Genomic DNA, 16,732 nt, shown 5'->3' on the forward strand with positions numbered 1-16,732 from the left:
TGCAAATTTTCCGTAGGCTTGTACGCAGAATATTTGAAAAACTCAAATTCTAGTACATTTGTATCCATAAAAATATAAATGTACCTGCATCAACGAAAATTGGTACCTACAAAAAATAATGCATCCACATAATAGGGATAGAAAGTTTCATGTTTAATGTATTGATGAAAATGAAGATGACTAGAAATTCATATTTTAATATCACCAAATCATTTCGCTTTGGGCCTGTTAGACATATATCTTAACAGACAATAGAGTTATCTAACTTGTAAGTGTCTATCAAATCTATACTTTAACAAAACTTTTAATCTTAAATAGAATGTTTTCTTTCAATATAGGTGTTAAATGTTTAATGTCCTTACAAGACATGTGTTTGGAAGCCTTAGGCTGTCTTATTTCATGTTTCTCTATAGTCTGCAATAGGTGTTATATTTATAACTTCAGTTAAATCCATACTGAAGATCAGACAAAGGGTTTTTACTTTTTATGGTGGTCAGTTTTATGAGGTGTTGAAGGTAATATTGTTTTTTTAGTTTTATTTTATGTATACAGTAATTTGAAACCTTTCTAAATGAATCTCTTTTTGAAAAGGAATTAATTGATATTGTGCTGTCATTTGTTTTAGCACTCAGATATTTTAAGCTTTCAATATTAATAGACGTTTAGTGTTTAATCTGTTTTAGGTATACATAATGGTTGTTTCACTACATCAAGTGTGATACCTTTTAACTCTGAAACAGCTAAATTTTGCACAGGGTATTTTAGAAAAATTTAAATTTCAATCTAAGGAGAATTATATCTTATTTTACAAGATTCTGTGGTGGCATCTGTTTCTCTTATGATTGTAAGATGATATGAAGACAATCAGCAAATATTATCTTTCTTTTCCAAAGATCTGCAAAAAGGAAGTGTTCTTTATAAGTGACATCATCTAGCATTTTGTTGTGACTCACAATAGCAAATTAATGGGAAAGTATAAAAGTGATTTGATTTTTAATTAGTGACCATTGAAAATTTATTTAATTTTGTTACCAAAACTTGGGATCACAATCAATTTTTTTTATAAATTTCTGTAAATCAAATCATAAATTTAAAAGCTAGATTTGGTATCACATAGTTTTGAAATTACGGTTGAAATGATATTGAGCAATGTGTTTTTTTTTTTTTTTTAGATCAGGAATTGTAGTCTTACAACTATATATATAGCTACCATATAATTAATAACATTAACGGAGCCAATTTTTCTGCAACAGATGCGCATTTCGACAATACATGTCTCTTCAGTGATACTCGTGGCCAAAATATGTAAAATCCAAAGCTTATATAAAAGATGAAGAGCTATAATCCAAAAGTTCCAAAAAGTATAGCCAAATCCGTGAAAGGAATTAGAGCTTTGCATGAGGGAGATACATTCCTTAATTTATAATAATTTGTAATATTTTGTAACAGCAAATTTAATAACACAAAAAATCCGTATTTTCATGCCAGTACCGGAGTACTGACTACTGGGCAGGTGATACCCTTGGGGACTAACAGTCCACCAGCAGAAGGCATTGACCCAGTGGTAGTAATAACATTAACGGTACCAATGTTTCTGCACCAGATGCGCATTTCGACAATACATGTAAATGAGTATACTTTTTGCAGAGTCTGTTTATCGGTCACAACATTTTGAGGGTTTCTCAATTGAAAGAAAAAAATGTGATGTTGAAATTATTGGCATGTGTATTATTCAAACAGGTCCACTTAACCTGTGATGTGAAAGATTAAACCTTCATAATTAGTTCACTTGACCCAGAAGTGTAGTGACCTTTAATCACAACACTGAATTTGTCTTTGTCCAGAAACTTTATAATACATTCCTTTTCTCAACCATTGGACCAATTTAAAATAATCTTGGGCACAGTCACTGTTAAGGTAATTTTAGCAATTTTTAACATCCTTATGCAGTCTTTATAATAAACTTTTGCAGTCACAGAGACAACACTAATTTTTGAGACAATCTATAATACTGTGGATATCAGTTTTAAAATTGTGGGTAAATGTTCAACGAATAACATATTTTCAATTGGCTTTATATACAGACAAAACCACAAAATAAAATATCCACGAATACAGAGGTGGATTTAGGGGCAGGGGGCCCGGGCCCCCCTTTTTGGGAAAAAAATTGGTTGCTTATATAGGGAATCACTGAAGCATGACTGGAGTGGGTCCCTCTTAGGCAGTCAGTGGGCCCCACTTATGAAAATTTCTGGATTTACCTCTGGAATATGCAGGTTTTCATCAATCCATGAAAATTTATACACACGAAAATAAATGAATCCCCAGTAGATTAGGAGAAATTTTTACAGACCAGCTAAAGATTGGATTTTGAAAAATTAAAAAAACTGTTAATTTGGATGTTAACTTGCTGATGTTTGGAGAGTTCTGCCTTCTGCAGTCAGCAAGTTCTAGAATCCTTGAAATAATAAGGCGAAGTTCCTCTTACCCTCATTCCACCTGACCCTTTGTAGAACCATGGAAGTAATATTTAATATTACTTCCATGGTAGAACCTACCTTAGCTATTCATTTTATGCTTCTTCCTTATTGTGCATGAACTATTTGTCACTGGACATAAAGTAAGCATCAATCAATCAATTAAATAGACTCTGCAATATATTCAGTAAAATCTTTCTGGGAGGGACTAATGTTTAATCACAACTATTTATCAGTCTGCACTTGTTCTGTGTACTCAGTGGGTCAAGCTTTTTATGACAGCTTAGTAGGTGTAATATCAATGTTATCAGAATATTTCTAAATATTAGATTTGAATATTTACATAGTCTGATAATAGGTTAGAAATCGTGCTATTTTATGGTCATTAAACCCAATAATACTAACAAATTACACTTAAATATCAATACACAGTATGACAATTATTATAACTTATAAAAGTGAATTATTTATTAATATTATAATGGATTATAAATGCCTTTGTTCAGATATAACATAGATAATTTTTTGAAATATTACATTGTAATTGTTAAAGGTATGCTTATACAATTAACAAAGGTAAGAATCAATATAACATACTGTGGATTCACATATTTTTAGTGGATACCATTTTTTATGGATTGAAAAAAAATTGTTTGTTCAAAGGTTCATGGTTTGGCAAAAGTAAGCATGCGTAGGCCTAAAGAAAATTTATATATTTTGCTGAACATTTGAATTTGTGATATTCATATCTACAAGATCAACCGTCATAATTTTGGTACCCAATGAATTGATAATGAATCAAGCATAGTGTATAAAGATTCTGTTTTGTCACACCAATAACTATAACTTCAAACTTTTGAAACAGGTTTAGTTAAACCAACAGCTGTCTGTTTTGAAGTGATTTTCCGGTGTATGCGGTCACTTAAAAGAAGGGTCTCTCATAGACCACTGTATTAAAGTACTAGCAGATCAAATAAATGGGATATTGATCCAATATTTGAGGCATTTATCTAGAAATTCTTAAAAAAAAGGGTTCCATCTGGAAAAGGGGGAATGCCAATCAGTCAATTTTGCAATAAGATATACATGTATAGTGAAATTTTTCAGGTTGTATTTTCCCAAAAATTACCCACAATGAAACTTTAACCTGCCTATTTTGTCAACAAAATTTGAAGAAAAGCTGACATCCCGAAAATAATGATATATATTTTTTGGATAACAAGTATTTGATTCCAAAAGCAACCAACAATCACTATGTAAATAAGATCTGGATGAAGTCTTTTAATGGATACTTAACCTTGCAAAATTAATGTTTAATTGCACTTTATAATCCCTAGTATAAGATTAGGTGTAATCTAGGGTCAAGTTGTAATATTAGGTGTCAAATGGTTCAATTTGGATTGTTCACATGCAAGATAACAGCATGGAATTATCAAGGTATGTTGGCAAGCTTTGAATTCTTATGGAAAAACATATCATAATTATGAATTCTTATAGAAAAAAGTGTCATAGTTATGAAATCTTATAGAAAAATTACATTCTGTGGTATTTGTCATATTTTTGAGCTTGAGCAAAACTGAAGTAATTTAAATTACAACCATTTAAGAGATAGGACCTTTGGTTTACTTGACAAATCTATGCTTCATGATTGGTGTAGGAAGCCAGTCTAGACCAGAATGCAGAACCTGTGTCCACCCTTGTCTCCTTGTATTTCAGTCAGATTGGCTGGATGCCAGAGTAACAGCTGAAGACATCCCTAAAAAAATTATGTCATTTATCACTTTGTGAATTAAAAATGAGAAAAAAACCAACCCACTAAGTCAAGATATATTTATAAAAAAATAAATTGTTATTGTACTGAATATGCATGTAATGGTTGCCACTGGGCATCAAACAACATGCATGTTTTTGTCATTGTCCAATGAAAGTCAAGTAGTATAAGTGATTACTTAGTGCACTGTTTGAAGATATTGATCAGCAGTGCTATGCTAACAGACATGTGCAAACATGCAGGTTTAAGTTAATTATAAGCATGCACTGATTTATAAGTTGTTGATGTTTCTGCAACATACTATAGGTTAGAATTGAATCAGCATTAAACACATCAGCTAGTAAATAATTATCCTCCTTGTTTGTGGTAATGTTTTCTTTCAGTAAAGTTTTAATCATTGTGCCGGATATCCTAACATCAATTAGTTCATTTTTCTTAGATGATAATGTTCTTTTTGAAGTTACAGCATATAAATATGTCGATGAGGAAGGGGTTATTGAAATCAAGGTTATACAAACTGAAATTTATAAACTATAAGAAAAAACAAACTTCTGTATACTTATGTGTGTGTTTTTCAAATATACATGTAATGCAAGAAGAAAACTTTGAATTGTATTTCTTAATTTAACATTACCTAGAGTTGTAATACCAATTAAATTATTGTTGTTTGTAATTTTGATTATGGTATATCTAAAATTCAATAAATCAAGGCAGGGATTCAGAAAGGGAAAATAAATTACTTTGAAGAATCAAGACTATGGAAGGGAGGAAGTTTACTCCATTCTTTCACATTCTCTGTGATCTATAAACTCCCATCTTTTCCATCATACATTTGATTATTTTCTCTATGTTCTAGGTTCTTCAATGAAGATACTTTGTACTTTCAGATTATTTTCCTTTGTGAAGCATGTTTTTGGTCACTCAATTTTTATTTTTGATACTTAAAGAAATGGGAGTTGATTTGGAGGGGGAGGGGAGCTTCTATCCAAGAGCCCCTTTGCATTCACCTATTTAAATTGATGTATTACATATGCTGCGATACGTGCAGATTTCCATATAATGTTTCAATGTAACAAATGGCTTGTTGTTAAAACATCATCTTTTTTTGTTTTATCTTGTACAGTTTTGAAGGCTCATTTTTTTCATTTAAAGATAAGTTCATCTCAGTAAAGATTTAGCAAAGAAAGAACTCTCATCCCAAATTTTAGTGTCCTATATCATCCATGTTAATAAATTTACCCAAACTGAATATAAGATTACTTAATAAAAATTTATAGCTATTGTCAGTTTTGTTATCTTTTTCACCTAATCTCTGATGTCTTTTGTTAACTCCCTTTATGTATTATAATATCAATTACATATAAATACCTTTATGTTAGGGTAGGCCAGTTCAATGTTTTAAATGTGATATCATTTTGTAGAAACTGTCAATAAGTAAGCATTGATTTAAGGAGTAAAGGGATTTGGATCCACTAAAAGGTTGAGGGATTTGAAACCGGCAAAGGGTTAAGGGATTAGATCCATCAACAGATTAAGGGATTGGTATTCACAAAAAGATAGGAATAGGGATCCATCAAAGGGTTTAGAGAATGGGATCCACCAAAGGATTTAGGGATTGGGATCTACCAAAGAGTTAAAGTTTTGAATTCACTTAAGGGTAAAGGGATTGGGGTCACTCAAAGGGTTTAGGAATTGAAAACCACCAAAGGGTTTAGGGATTAGGATCTACCAAACAGTTAAGGGATTTGGATCCACTTAAGGATTTAGGGATTGGAATCCACCAATAGGTTAAGGGGTTGGGATTAACCAAATGGTTTAAGGATTTTGAAACAACTTCTTCTACAAAACAAAAAAATGGACATTTGAAGCTTGAAAGCAGGCATTTGATCAGCTTTCTGGTTTATCTTGTTTCTACTAGATTGTGATAGGATGTGGTATATATTGATGCACATGTCTATCTGTGTGTTGATGTAGAGGATGAATAGACAACTGCTGCACTTAAATATTTTTATTTTTTTGGTTTCCTTTAGTCTGTTGAAGAGTTGTGACTGGTTTGGATGAAGTTCAAAACTGGCTTAAAGTGTAGCAATGTAGGTCAGACAAGAAAAATTTATACCTAATATTGTGTAATCAACTCTTCTTACAGTTTTCAACCCAGATCCCTTAAATTTCATAGGAAGATTTCACATATGTTGAAGACGTTATTATAGAATTGTTGCCTTTTTTGAAATGCATCAAGCAACTTCTAAAAATCTTTCCTAGGAAAGAAGGAAACACCTAAAAACCATAAATCACTAATTTTTTAAATGAGAAGAGATATATAGTACTACATTGATGTAATATTGTGACTGTCGAAATAGGATTTCACAAGATGATTTACATGAGAACACAAGCATGAAGTTAATTACAAATTTGAATTTGCAGTAATTAATAGGTTCAGTATTGCAGTATTAATGAAATCTGCCTGATAATCAGAATTTTTGAAAAGTGATGTTACCCAAGTATCAAACTGTACACTGCTTCCAGTCTTCTTGCTGAAGGTTCTGGTTTTCTTTCTCCATCAATGAAAACTGACCGCCAAAGAAAATGGCTTTTATTCGTTCATTGTGTGTTAATTTGTGTTTTTTGATTGAGTTAAGCCTTCCAATTGATATTTTATAGTGTGTTTTTCTATTTTGTGATGTTATACTATTGTTTCAGAAAAGGGAGAAGGTTTGGTACCATTAAAATGTTTAATCCCTCTGCATATGTTTGCACCTGTCCTAAGTCAGGAATCTGATGTACAGTAGTTGTTGTTTGTTTATGTAGTTCATACATGTTTCTCGTTTTTATATAGATTAGACCGTTCGTTTTCCCATTTGAATGGTTTTACATTACTAATTTTTGGGGCCCTTTATAGCTTGCTGTTCGGTGTGAGCCAAGTGTTGAAGGCTGTACATTGACCTATAATGGTTTACTTTTATAAATTGTTATTTTGATGGAGAGTTGTCTCATTGGCACTCATACCACATCTTCCTATATCTATTAAACACCAACAATCAAACGATCAAAATAAACAAATGTAACAAGGGAAGTACATGGATGCAATTATGAATGAGCTATTGTTTTGTTAATGAATTGTGACATATTATTTGAAAACTTTTTCTAAGCTTTATAAACTTTATCAAATAGAGCATTTAATATATTTTGGTTGATGAATAAATTTCTTTATGATTTCAATTGTATGAATTGAGTACATAGAATTTACTGTAATCCTTTTGAGCAACGCTTCCTTTAAAAACCAAATTAAACAACTACGGCCTTTCTGTAACCTTAATGGTGTTTGAACAGCTATGTTTATAATTGATTGTATCTATAAAAAGATGATGGCTTTAAGAAACCATAAAAAATATACCGTTTGACTTGTTAAGAACTTTCTCATGAGTTTGAATTACTGAATAAATGGTAAATAAAGAGTTTAAAATCAGTATGCAAACACCTATTTCTTGAGTATTTACTACAATGCTTATAAGAAGGTCATGTAAATTTATGTCTATGTTGATTTTTGCCTTATTATTCATTTCTTTTCACCTGAAATATTATACTGTCAGTTTTTTGCTTAATTCATCTGGTACACATGTAAAATTTTCATTTGAAACCTACATATTTTTGTGGTTCAGTTCACAAAAGATGTTAGTTTGCAATTACCGTAATTTAAATTGTATCTAAAGATCTAATGAAGGAATGAAGGATCGCATTCCATTCTTTCTCTTTTAATCTAATTGCATTTGAAGAATTTTATACTTTTCTTCAAATTGGCATTTAAAATCGAACTTGTTCTGTCACTGTGGCATAAACAAACCAGAGGAAAGATGTTTAAAATAATAAAAGTTAGTGAACTTGTGTACATCTGTGAGAAAAAAAAATGTGCAATTCTATAGGATTTAGTTTTGAAGAAAAAATACGGGAAATTATATAATCTGGTGCACATTAAAACAGAATGGGAACATAAGAGGACAGTATAATCTCAAGTTATAAGATAGAACCTTTTTATGCTGCAGATGTTCTATCTATTTTATTTCCTGCAAAGAGATTTGCACATGTTGTTATGCGACTGTTATTGTTTTCTTTAAAGCATATCTGTCATATTCCAGGAAAGAAAAAATCTGACAAAGTGATACAATTACGGTATGTTGAGCAATGTCAACAATTTTTTTCATCTTGTGTCGAGGATTGTGCAACAATTGAGCATCTTTATTCATTATTAGATTGAAGAAACAGATGCATTTTTCACTTTATGGGAATTTCAATTAATTCTAGCGCCTAGAGTATTTCATACTATCTTTTCGTATGCTATAGTTGAAATGCTTTTATTGGCTGGTAAAATCTTGACTGATTAAATTTGTTTCAAAATTAACTAAAATGAAAAATGATTGATAGACAATATGGGTTGCTTAGATAAGAAAATATAAATTAAACATAATTAAGTACTGTTTAATTGATAGGAAAATATGAATTTTATCTCTAAAGTTAATAAATTTGAAGGTTTTTTAAGAAATGATTAAAGATTTTTTGTTGATCTGTGTAAATAATATGGTGTAAACTAGACTTTATCTTAAAAACATTTAATTGACCATCATAAATTTGACTCAGATAATTTAAGTAAATGAAATTTGATGCTTTAAATACTTCAGTTAAAAGATGTATAAATATTGTCTTGCATTTATTTGAAATAGTATCTATTCATTTATTATGGCAAAAAAATGAATTTTAAGTTCTGTTGATTTAATATACCAGAGAATTTTTGTTTATGGCTTTAGAGGTTTTTTTCTCATACTATAAGATACACATAATCACTTAAGTGGAAAATGTCTCTTATTAAAGCAAGACCTATGAATAGGAAGTCGACAGAAACATTTGTTTACAGGAAGCTAATAGAGTTCTGTAAAAAATAAAATCTTTGTTAATGGAAGATTTCTGTATGTTCTAAGACTGCCACCCAAAGAATAAACAAAGTGTAGCTTTCACCAGTAACATCTTTCATATGGATATAGGCATTATATATTATAAAAAGCGTTGAGTGAGGATACTGTATAGAATTGTTAATTATCATCCGGAGAAAAATGAACATGTTATTTCATTAATGAGTAAGACAGCTGATTTGAGAAAATTAGAAGAAAAGGAGCTTCAAATGATAAAATAATTACTTCAAGACAGAAAAGAAGGAAATATAAACTTAGTAGACAAGGGAATGGAGATTGACAGATGAGCTCTCAAATGTAAAATTATAATTGGCTGAATTAGAGGCTTGCTTTTAATATTTAATGGATTTTTGGTAATTTTGATATATGAAAAAAGTTGCTGAAGTTTAGAAAAGTTGATTTCTGAACATTTGAATACAGCGGTGAACAATGGACAACTTTATCTTTGACTGGGGTGGTGGATATGGGTAAGTTTTAAAATTTTTTATATAAGAAGTCAGACTTTTGCAATTAAATCTTTTTTAATTATTATTGTACTATTTTGCATTTTATTTTAACTTTTATTAAAAGTTTTACCATATTTTTTTTGAGATATTTCAGATTTTGTTGTCCACAAAATAAGCAAAAAAAGTTATTTTTTGATAAAAACTTTATATGTTGTTTCTATGTATCGGATGCCATAAATTCTGATGTTTTCTTTGTTAGGATTAAATTAATTTATCATTATTTCAAATGCATGTCCTGATCTGATTTATAGAAATATAACTTAAAAGTATGTAAGATATAAACTGGTCAGATCAGTAGGTAGTTCCAGCCAACATGAATTATATGTTTAAAAAAGATGTAAGATTGTTTGTGTTTATGTTGTTTTTTGTAGTTATACCCCCGCTTTAAAAAAGGGGGGGTATACTGTTTTACCTCTGTCTGTCAGTCCGTCCGTCCGTCCATCAGTCCGTCCATCAGTCCGTCCGTCCGTCAGTCAGTCAGTCCGTCCCATGAAACTTTCGTCACATTTTTCTCAGGAACTACACATCCAACCTTTCTGTAATTTGGTATCAACATTTATATATGTCAGCCATACCGTGTGATGCGTTTTCAGATTCATCACTTGACAACTTCCTGTTTACCGAACACTTGTCTGATTTTACACATGATAGCCAAGTTGAAAATTTTCGTCACATTTTTCTCAGGAACTACAATACAAGGATTTCTGAAATTTGGTTTCAGGATTTATATAAGTCAGCTATACCGTGTGATGCGTTTTCAGATTCATCAATCGACAACTTCCTGTTTACCGAACACTTGTATGATTTTACACATGATAGCCAAGTTGAAAATTTTCGTCACATTTTTCTCAGGAACTACAATACAAGGATTTCTGAAATTTGGTTTCAGGATTTATATATGTCAGCTATACCGTGTGATGCGTTTTCAGATTCATCACTCGACTACTTCCTGTTTACCGAACACTTGTATGATTTTACACATGATAACCAAGTTAAAAATTTTCGTCACATTTTTCTCAGGAACTACAATACAAGGATTTCTGAAATTTGGTTTCAGGATTTTTATAAGTCAGCTATACCGTGTGATGCGTTTTCAGATTCATCACTCGACAACTTCCTGTTTACCGAACACTTGCATATTTTTACACTATTAATATTATCCACTTGCGGCGGGGGTATCATCAGTGAGCAGTAGCTCGCAGTTTCACTTGTTTGTTTTAGGATAAGCTTTTTATACCCCACCTAAGATAGTACAGGGGCGTTATGTTTTTCTGTCTGTCTGTTCTTCTGTTCTTCCATCTGTCCCTCTTCAGGTCATAGTTTTTGGTCCAGGTAGTTTTTGATGAAGTTGAAGTCCAATCAACTTGAAACTTAGTACACATGTTCCTTATGATATGATCTTTCTGATTTAATAGTAGGATTTTTACCCCAATTTCACGGTCCACTGAACATAGAAAATAATAGTGCGAGCTGGGCATCAGTGTACTATGGACACATTCTTGTTTAATGGATGTTTTGATAGACATTAGAGTCCAATTCCCTCTTATCACAGGAATGGAAACCCAACTTTAAATGCAGTATTTGTGTAAATTTTAATGTTCCTATAAAAAATAATAATACATGATTAAGGAGGACAAAGTATATTTTTATTGGTCCTTATTTCTGAATTTAATAAAAATTGGTAAGCATTTGAAACTTTAGGGTACAATCAATTGAAAATATGGTCAATAAACCTGTATTTGTATAGAATGCATTTAAAAAATGCAATAAATGAATTGTTTCTCTAAAAGAAAAAATATATCCAACCTAGTCCTGGCTAAAACTTTCTTGATCTTATGACATGCTAACTGCTTAAACAGTAAATGTTCTTTACCATAAGACAGTGTGTAGCTTATTATCATGAAATTCAATGGACCATGAAGTTTGAAGTCAAGGTGAAAATGATTAATATTTATTTTGACATATTTACCACCAAAACACAATTAGATAGGCAAACAATATTTGGCAGATGGTTGAAGCATTTCAAGACAACTGTCATTACATCTATGATGACCTCTGACCTTGACCTTTGACCTTCAGCATTTAGTTATAGATTTTCATATGTTACTCATAAATCATACATATTCTTGCTTTATATGGCAAGGCCTTTTAAATGCACTTACAGTAAGGTTTTTTCCCTAGAGTCATCACTCCTCTAAAAATAAATCCTTTTTTTTAAATGTTCAGATTCCCACCTCTAAATCATGTAAAAATATAGGTCTGATGATTAAGATTCTGCATTGTGTAACCTTCTAAAATACATGTAACATGCATGTAACTTCTTAAGAAATATATAAACAACTTAAACATGTTTTCTCTTTGGGGTACTTGTGAAAACAAAAATAAATCTTTATTTTAGTAAAATTCACTATCAAAAGCAGAAACAATTAGAACTACATGTTTTTAACATTACCACTTAAAATTTATCATTTAGAGTGAAGGCACTCTAATGCACTCCCAATAAAGACCAAACTTAAAACAAAAAGAAGTTATAAGATCTTGAATTATTTATGGGTTTTTAACTTAATGAGGATTGGATTACCTCCCTTCTTTAAGAGTTTCCTGTGAATTCCATCAGACTTAGTTAGTCATCCCTAATAGCCTTTCATCAAAAAACAAATGTTTTACCAGAGACCATAGAAACTAACACCTATCTGGTTTTATTACCACATAATTGCAGGTTATGTTAAAGCCATTACCTCATCTGCATCTTAGGGATGTTCTCACTGAGGTTGAAATGAGATGGATAAATCACTAAATTGATGCTTCTGTAGATATTTAATGCTGTAATTCAGTCCTTAAAAAATGAAAGGAGATAGATTTTTTTCCAAATTGGATGTAACTGCAGTTAATTATTAAGATGGATACAGGACCCAGCTGAACAAATGAATGCACCAATATGATTCTTTTTTTAACTATTAACCAACTGACTTTCACTCAGTTTAGTTGTATCAAGGTGGCTTTGTGTTTTTAAACTCTATAGTTTATTTATATAAGACAATTTCCAGGTTTGTCTTATCTTACAATTTATATTTGAATAATTTTTCTTCTCAACAAAAGCTGCTCTGTAAAAATTGTTTGTTTAACAGCAGTAAGTTGAATAAAGCCTATTCAAATGTCCCCATTACTGAAAATGCTTGCAGGAATTTAAACCACTAAAAATTGTAGTACATGTAGTAGGACTCCAACATTGAAAATCTCTTAGTACATTGGCTAATTGAACCATGGAATTTGCACATATCCATGAAAAAAATAAATTATATAGAGGGTGATTATAAAGAGGTAAAACAGTTGGTTACTAACTTATTTTTGAGGCCCTGAAAAATAAATGAAGAAACATCTGAAATCCATAAAATTGTGGAGGCTAAAATAACAAAACCCCAGCATTATTTATAACTGTAATAAAGTAGTGACACATGCAGCTATGTTCTTTGTATTATTTAAAGGGGGAATGGTAACAGGCATGGGAAAGTCAGAAATCATATATTCAGTTGATAGAAACTGAAAGACAATGTCTTTTCATTTTCAAGGCTCTATTCTAAAGTTTATACAGTTTGAGAACCTGGCCCTACATTAAATGCACACTATTTTACATCAAGTTGCCCTGAATCTAAGATTTGGAATGGATTCCAGGTTAAATGTCTGAAGTGCATGACTTACCTCCCTTGATATCATCTAAAATTCGGAAAATATCAGCTCATTTTAATGTAGAGACACAAAACATTATAATCAGGTGACACGTATGTGATGAATCTTATTAGCTACTGAGATCCAGGGATTGGTATAGTAAGACTTACTTTAAAAATCCTTGAGATATCGTATGAAAAGTTGTCATGTTATAGTACGGTATTTAAAAGGCATACAGTTTACCAGATTAAAAGGTCCTGTTGTATCTGTTTTTTCTAGAGATTGGTATTTTATGCAGAGGCGGATTTCGGGGTGGGCAGGGTGCCCCACCTTTTCGTGTGAACAATTTTGTTGATTTTTTAAGGAATCACTGAAGCAAGACTGGAGTATGCCCTCTCTTATGAATCTTACATGTATGTAGATGAAAGGCGTGTCTGGCGTATTTAATTATAATCCTGGTACCTTTGATAACTAATATAAGCCTGTCATAGGGCCCCCCTTATGTAGATTTCTAGATCGGCCACTGTCTATAGTGTTGTAATTTCTCATCAACTCAACAATGCTGTTGTATAATAATTGGTCTACAGATCCTCTCTGTGATTATCATTGGTGGTTATAGATTACCTACAGATCTGTGATTTACCAGATGTATAATTAATTTGTATTACACTTGACTGCAGTTCTGGTTAGACATGAAATGATAAAACAATAAACACATTTTAAGTACAGTAATTTAATCACAAAAAAAATGAGTTGAATGAATTTCACCTTAGTATAACAAATGCATGGTGGGAAACTAGCAGGAAATTATAAGTGGATCATTGATTTTGTGTTGATAGAGGAGGGAAGGGAGTTGGTCATCCTATAATTTTTTAATAAACCCTTTTAATAGCTTTAAAATGGAACTTTTGATTTGTATTGGATTTAATTATTTAGTATGGATATTATGCCTGCTGTTAACCTTGTTATCAAAGATTTTTTCTTAAAGAAAGGGGCATAAATAAAAATCTGTCGTGTTCCAATTCATAGTTTTGACTCAAACTCTTACCATTTCATGTGTATTTTAGTCTAGTCTGGTTTAATTAACCATCATTGTATCATCATATCCGAAGACTGATCAGGGTCATATGGTCATATAACACAGTATGAATATGAATAAAAATATGAAAGATTGGGAGCAGGTACAATTGGATTTTTCTAGGTCTGTTTGATTACATATTATAGGTTAAAAAAAATAACTTAATGATTGTATATACCTAATAAAAAAAACATTTTTTTGCGAATCAAATCAGTCAACCAAATGTTTCATCTTTGTTCCATGTTGACATTCTTTTCCTTTTATAGCTGAACACACCAAGTACATGTGTAACCTATCTCATTTTTTAAACCAGAAATGTTATTTATTTATAAACAAGCATATCTATATAAGGGGTTAAATTGAAGGTCACTTGAATATGGATTCAATGAGTTAAAATTATTGACTTGCAAGTTAATAATACATCAGTGATGTTTGTGAGCTTATTATGACAAATTTGGGCCAAACTCAAACTGACAGCTTGTCACTAAATTTTATTTCAAAATTCCCTTTTTATTTATACTTGAAACAAAGAGAAGCATAATTCAAGTTGTTGTCTAAATTGAAGCTTATTAAATGCCCCTAAAAGGAGAAAAACTATTTTTCATCAAGTACATTTGCTGAATGTGTTTTGGTCAGATATTTTAACTATACCAGTTGAGATGGAATGATTGTGGTAAGCCACTCCATAATAATGAATGATATGCAGACCACTTAAGTGGTTAATTTATTGTAGTTAATTGTCTTTATTAGTTTTACCACAAAGATCAAAGCAAGGTTAATGTAAACATGCAATATATATTGTTTCTTTTCAAATTTAAGTATTACATCATGGCTTGAAAACATCGAAATGCACTTAAAATATATCATACTAATTGATCAAAGCATACCAATTTGTTACTACACATATATACCTGTGTATCAATATACACCATACATCATTTCATTCAAACAATGACACACTTTGCAAGGTGCGTAATTTTTTTACGATCAATTATGATACTTGAAACCTACGTCTATACAAGGGTGTAAAATTGAGGACTGGTTACAGTAAAGTTACATGATGGATTAACCAGTGTCAAATTTATCAAGTTGATTAACCTAAACATAAAACCTACACCACTCATTTGCATATTTTATATTTGATTTGGACTTAGTTACATTTAGAGTGTTTAATTTTTGTAGTGTTTTATATACCTGGATTATCTTTACTTCTGGTAAGTCAAGGAAATATTAATAGTTGTGCTAATTTAATATGACATAAAGATCAGTCATGATAAAAAATTCTGTCTCTTCAGATCTGGGACCTAATATAACCTTAAGATAAGGTCCAAACTGAATTGAAAAAGTTCAGATAAATCTAACCTGTATAATTGTATTTTACTCTGAAAGTACGTCTTAAAAAGATTTATAGCCATACATATTTAGACTAATTTCATATGGAAATAAATTAATGTTTTATATTGTGAAAAAATTCATAGTATACTTCCCACCTGATTTCCCCAAAAATGAATAAATGCTTATATACTTTAACCTAAAATTATTAAGTAAAGTGCACCACAAAACACTGTCATAAACTTCTGTTAACTACTATAAATTAAGTTAATTAACTTTACATGTACAATTTTAATTTCTAATTTATATACATCAGGTTCAGAATGAACATTTTTTTTTTAAAGCTATGATGGACAATGTACTGTTATCATTTGAAATTATAATTTTAATATCTTTGATAGACATACATGTAGAAATGAAATTGAAATGGTTGATGTTCTGATCTGTTTGGTGTACAGTACAATACATGTATAGAATTAGGTTGTTTTGATGATTACCATTATTAATAAATTTGACGCACAGGTAAACAGGTCGTCCTAATATAATTTATAAATCATTTGTACACATGGCAGGATTCAAATGAAATAATAACTCTGAATGTATTTGTCGAATTATTGTAAGATGTCCTTGAATTTCAACTGTGCAAAGAGGTAGAAAATTGTCCTTTGGTAAAGATTTGACTTTGTGACGGTACAATGTTATCTAACACAGACTATCTGCTGACATAATTTGTGTATTGAACAAACAAAAGAGACATAAATAATCTTTAAGTAGTATAAGTAGACCCCAGAGGGTTGGAAGTCTTGACACTCATCGGGTAAGTTTCAGATTGTCTTAAAATATCTACTTGAAAATTAGGAATTTTGTAACTTTTGGCATAAATAAGGGGGGATAATAGTCGAAATGAAGTAATTCTAATCATCTGGGGAAAATCTGTGAGG

General features: G+C 30.9%; 1 protein-coding gene across 4 annotated transcripts in view; it reads left to right on the top strand.

The window, feature by feature from the left end:
* LOC139511435 (breast cancer anti-estrogen resistance protein 3 homolog) overlaps nt 1-16,732 on the top strand; it is a 45,999-nt gene that overhangs the window by 5,837 nt on the left and 23,430 nt on the right. Inside the window, exon 1 of one of the 4 annotated variants that reach the window (XM_071298185.1) lies at nt 7,906-9,676. The exons of 1 other annotated variant lie outside the window; for it this stretch is intronic. In XM_071298185.1, the coding sequence (XP_071154286.1) occupies nt 9,639-9,676 (38 nt within the window). In that variant the 5' untranslated portion in view covers nt 7,906-9,638. Of the gene's footprint in view, nt 1-7,905; nt 9,677-15,449; nt 15,674-16,487; nt 16,609-16,732 lie in introns of those variants that run through there. 2 more of the 4 variants (XM_071298187.1, XM_071298188.1) reach the window with 2 other exon arrangements.

This window comes from Mytilus edulis, chromosome 2 (genome assembly GCF_963676685.1).
Source record: "Mytilus edulis chromosome 2, xbMytEdul2.2, whole genome shotgun sequence".
Classification (NCBI taxonomy): domain Eukaryota; kingdom Metazoa; phylum Mollusca; class Bivalvia; order Mytilida; family Mytilidae; genus Mytilus; species Mytilus edulis.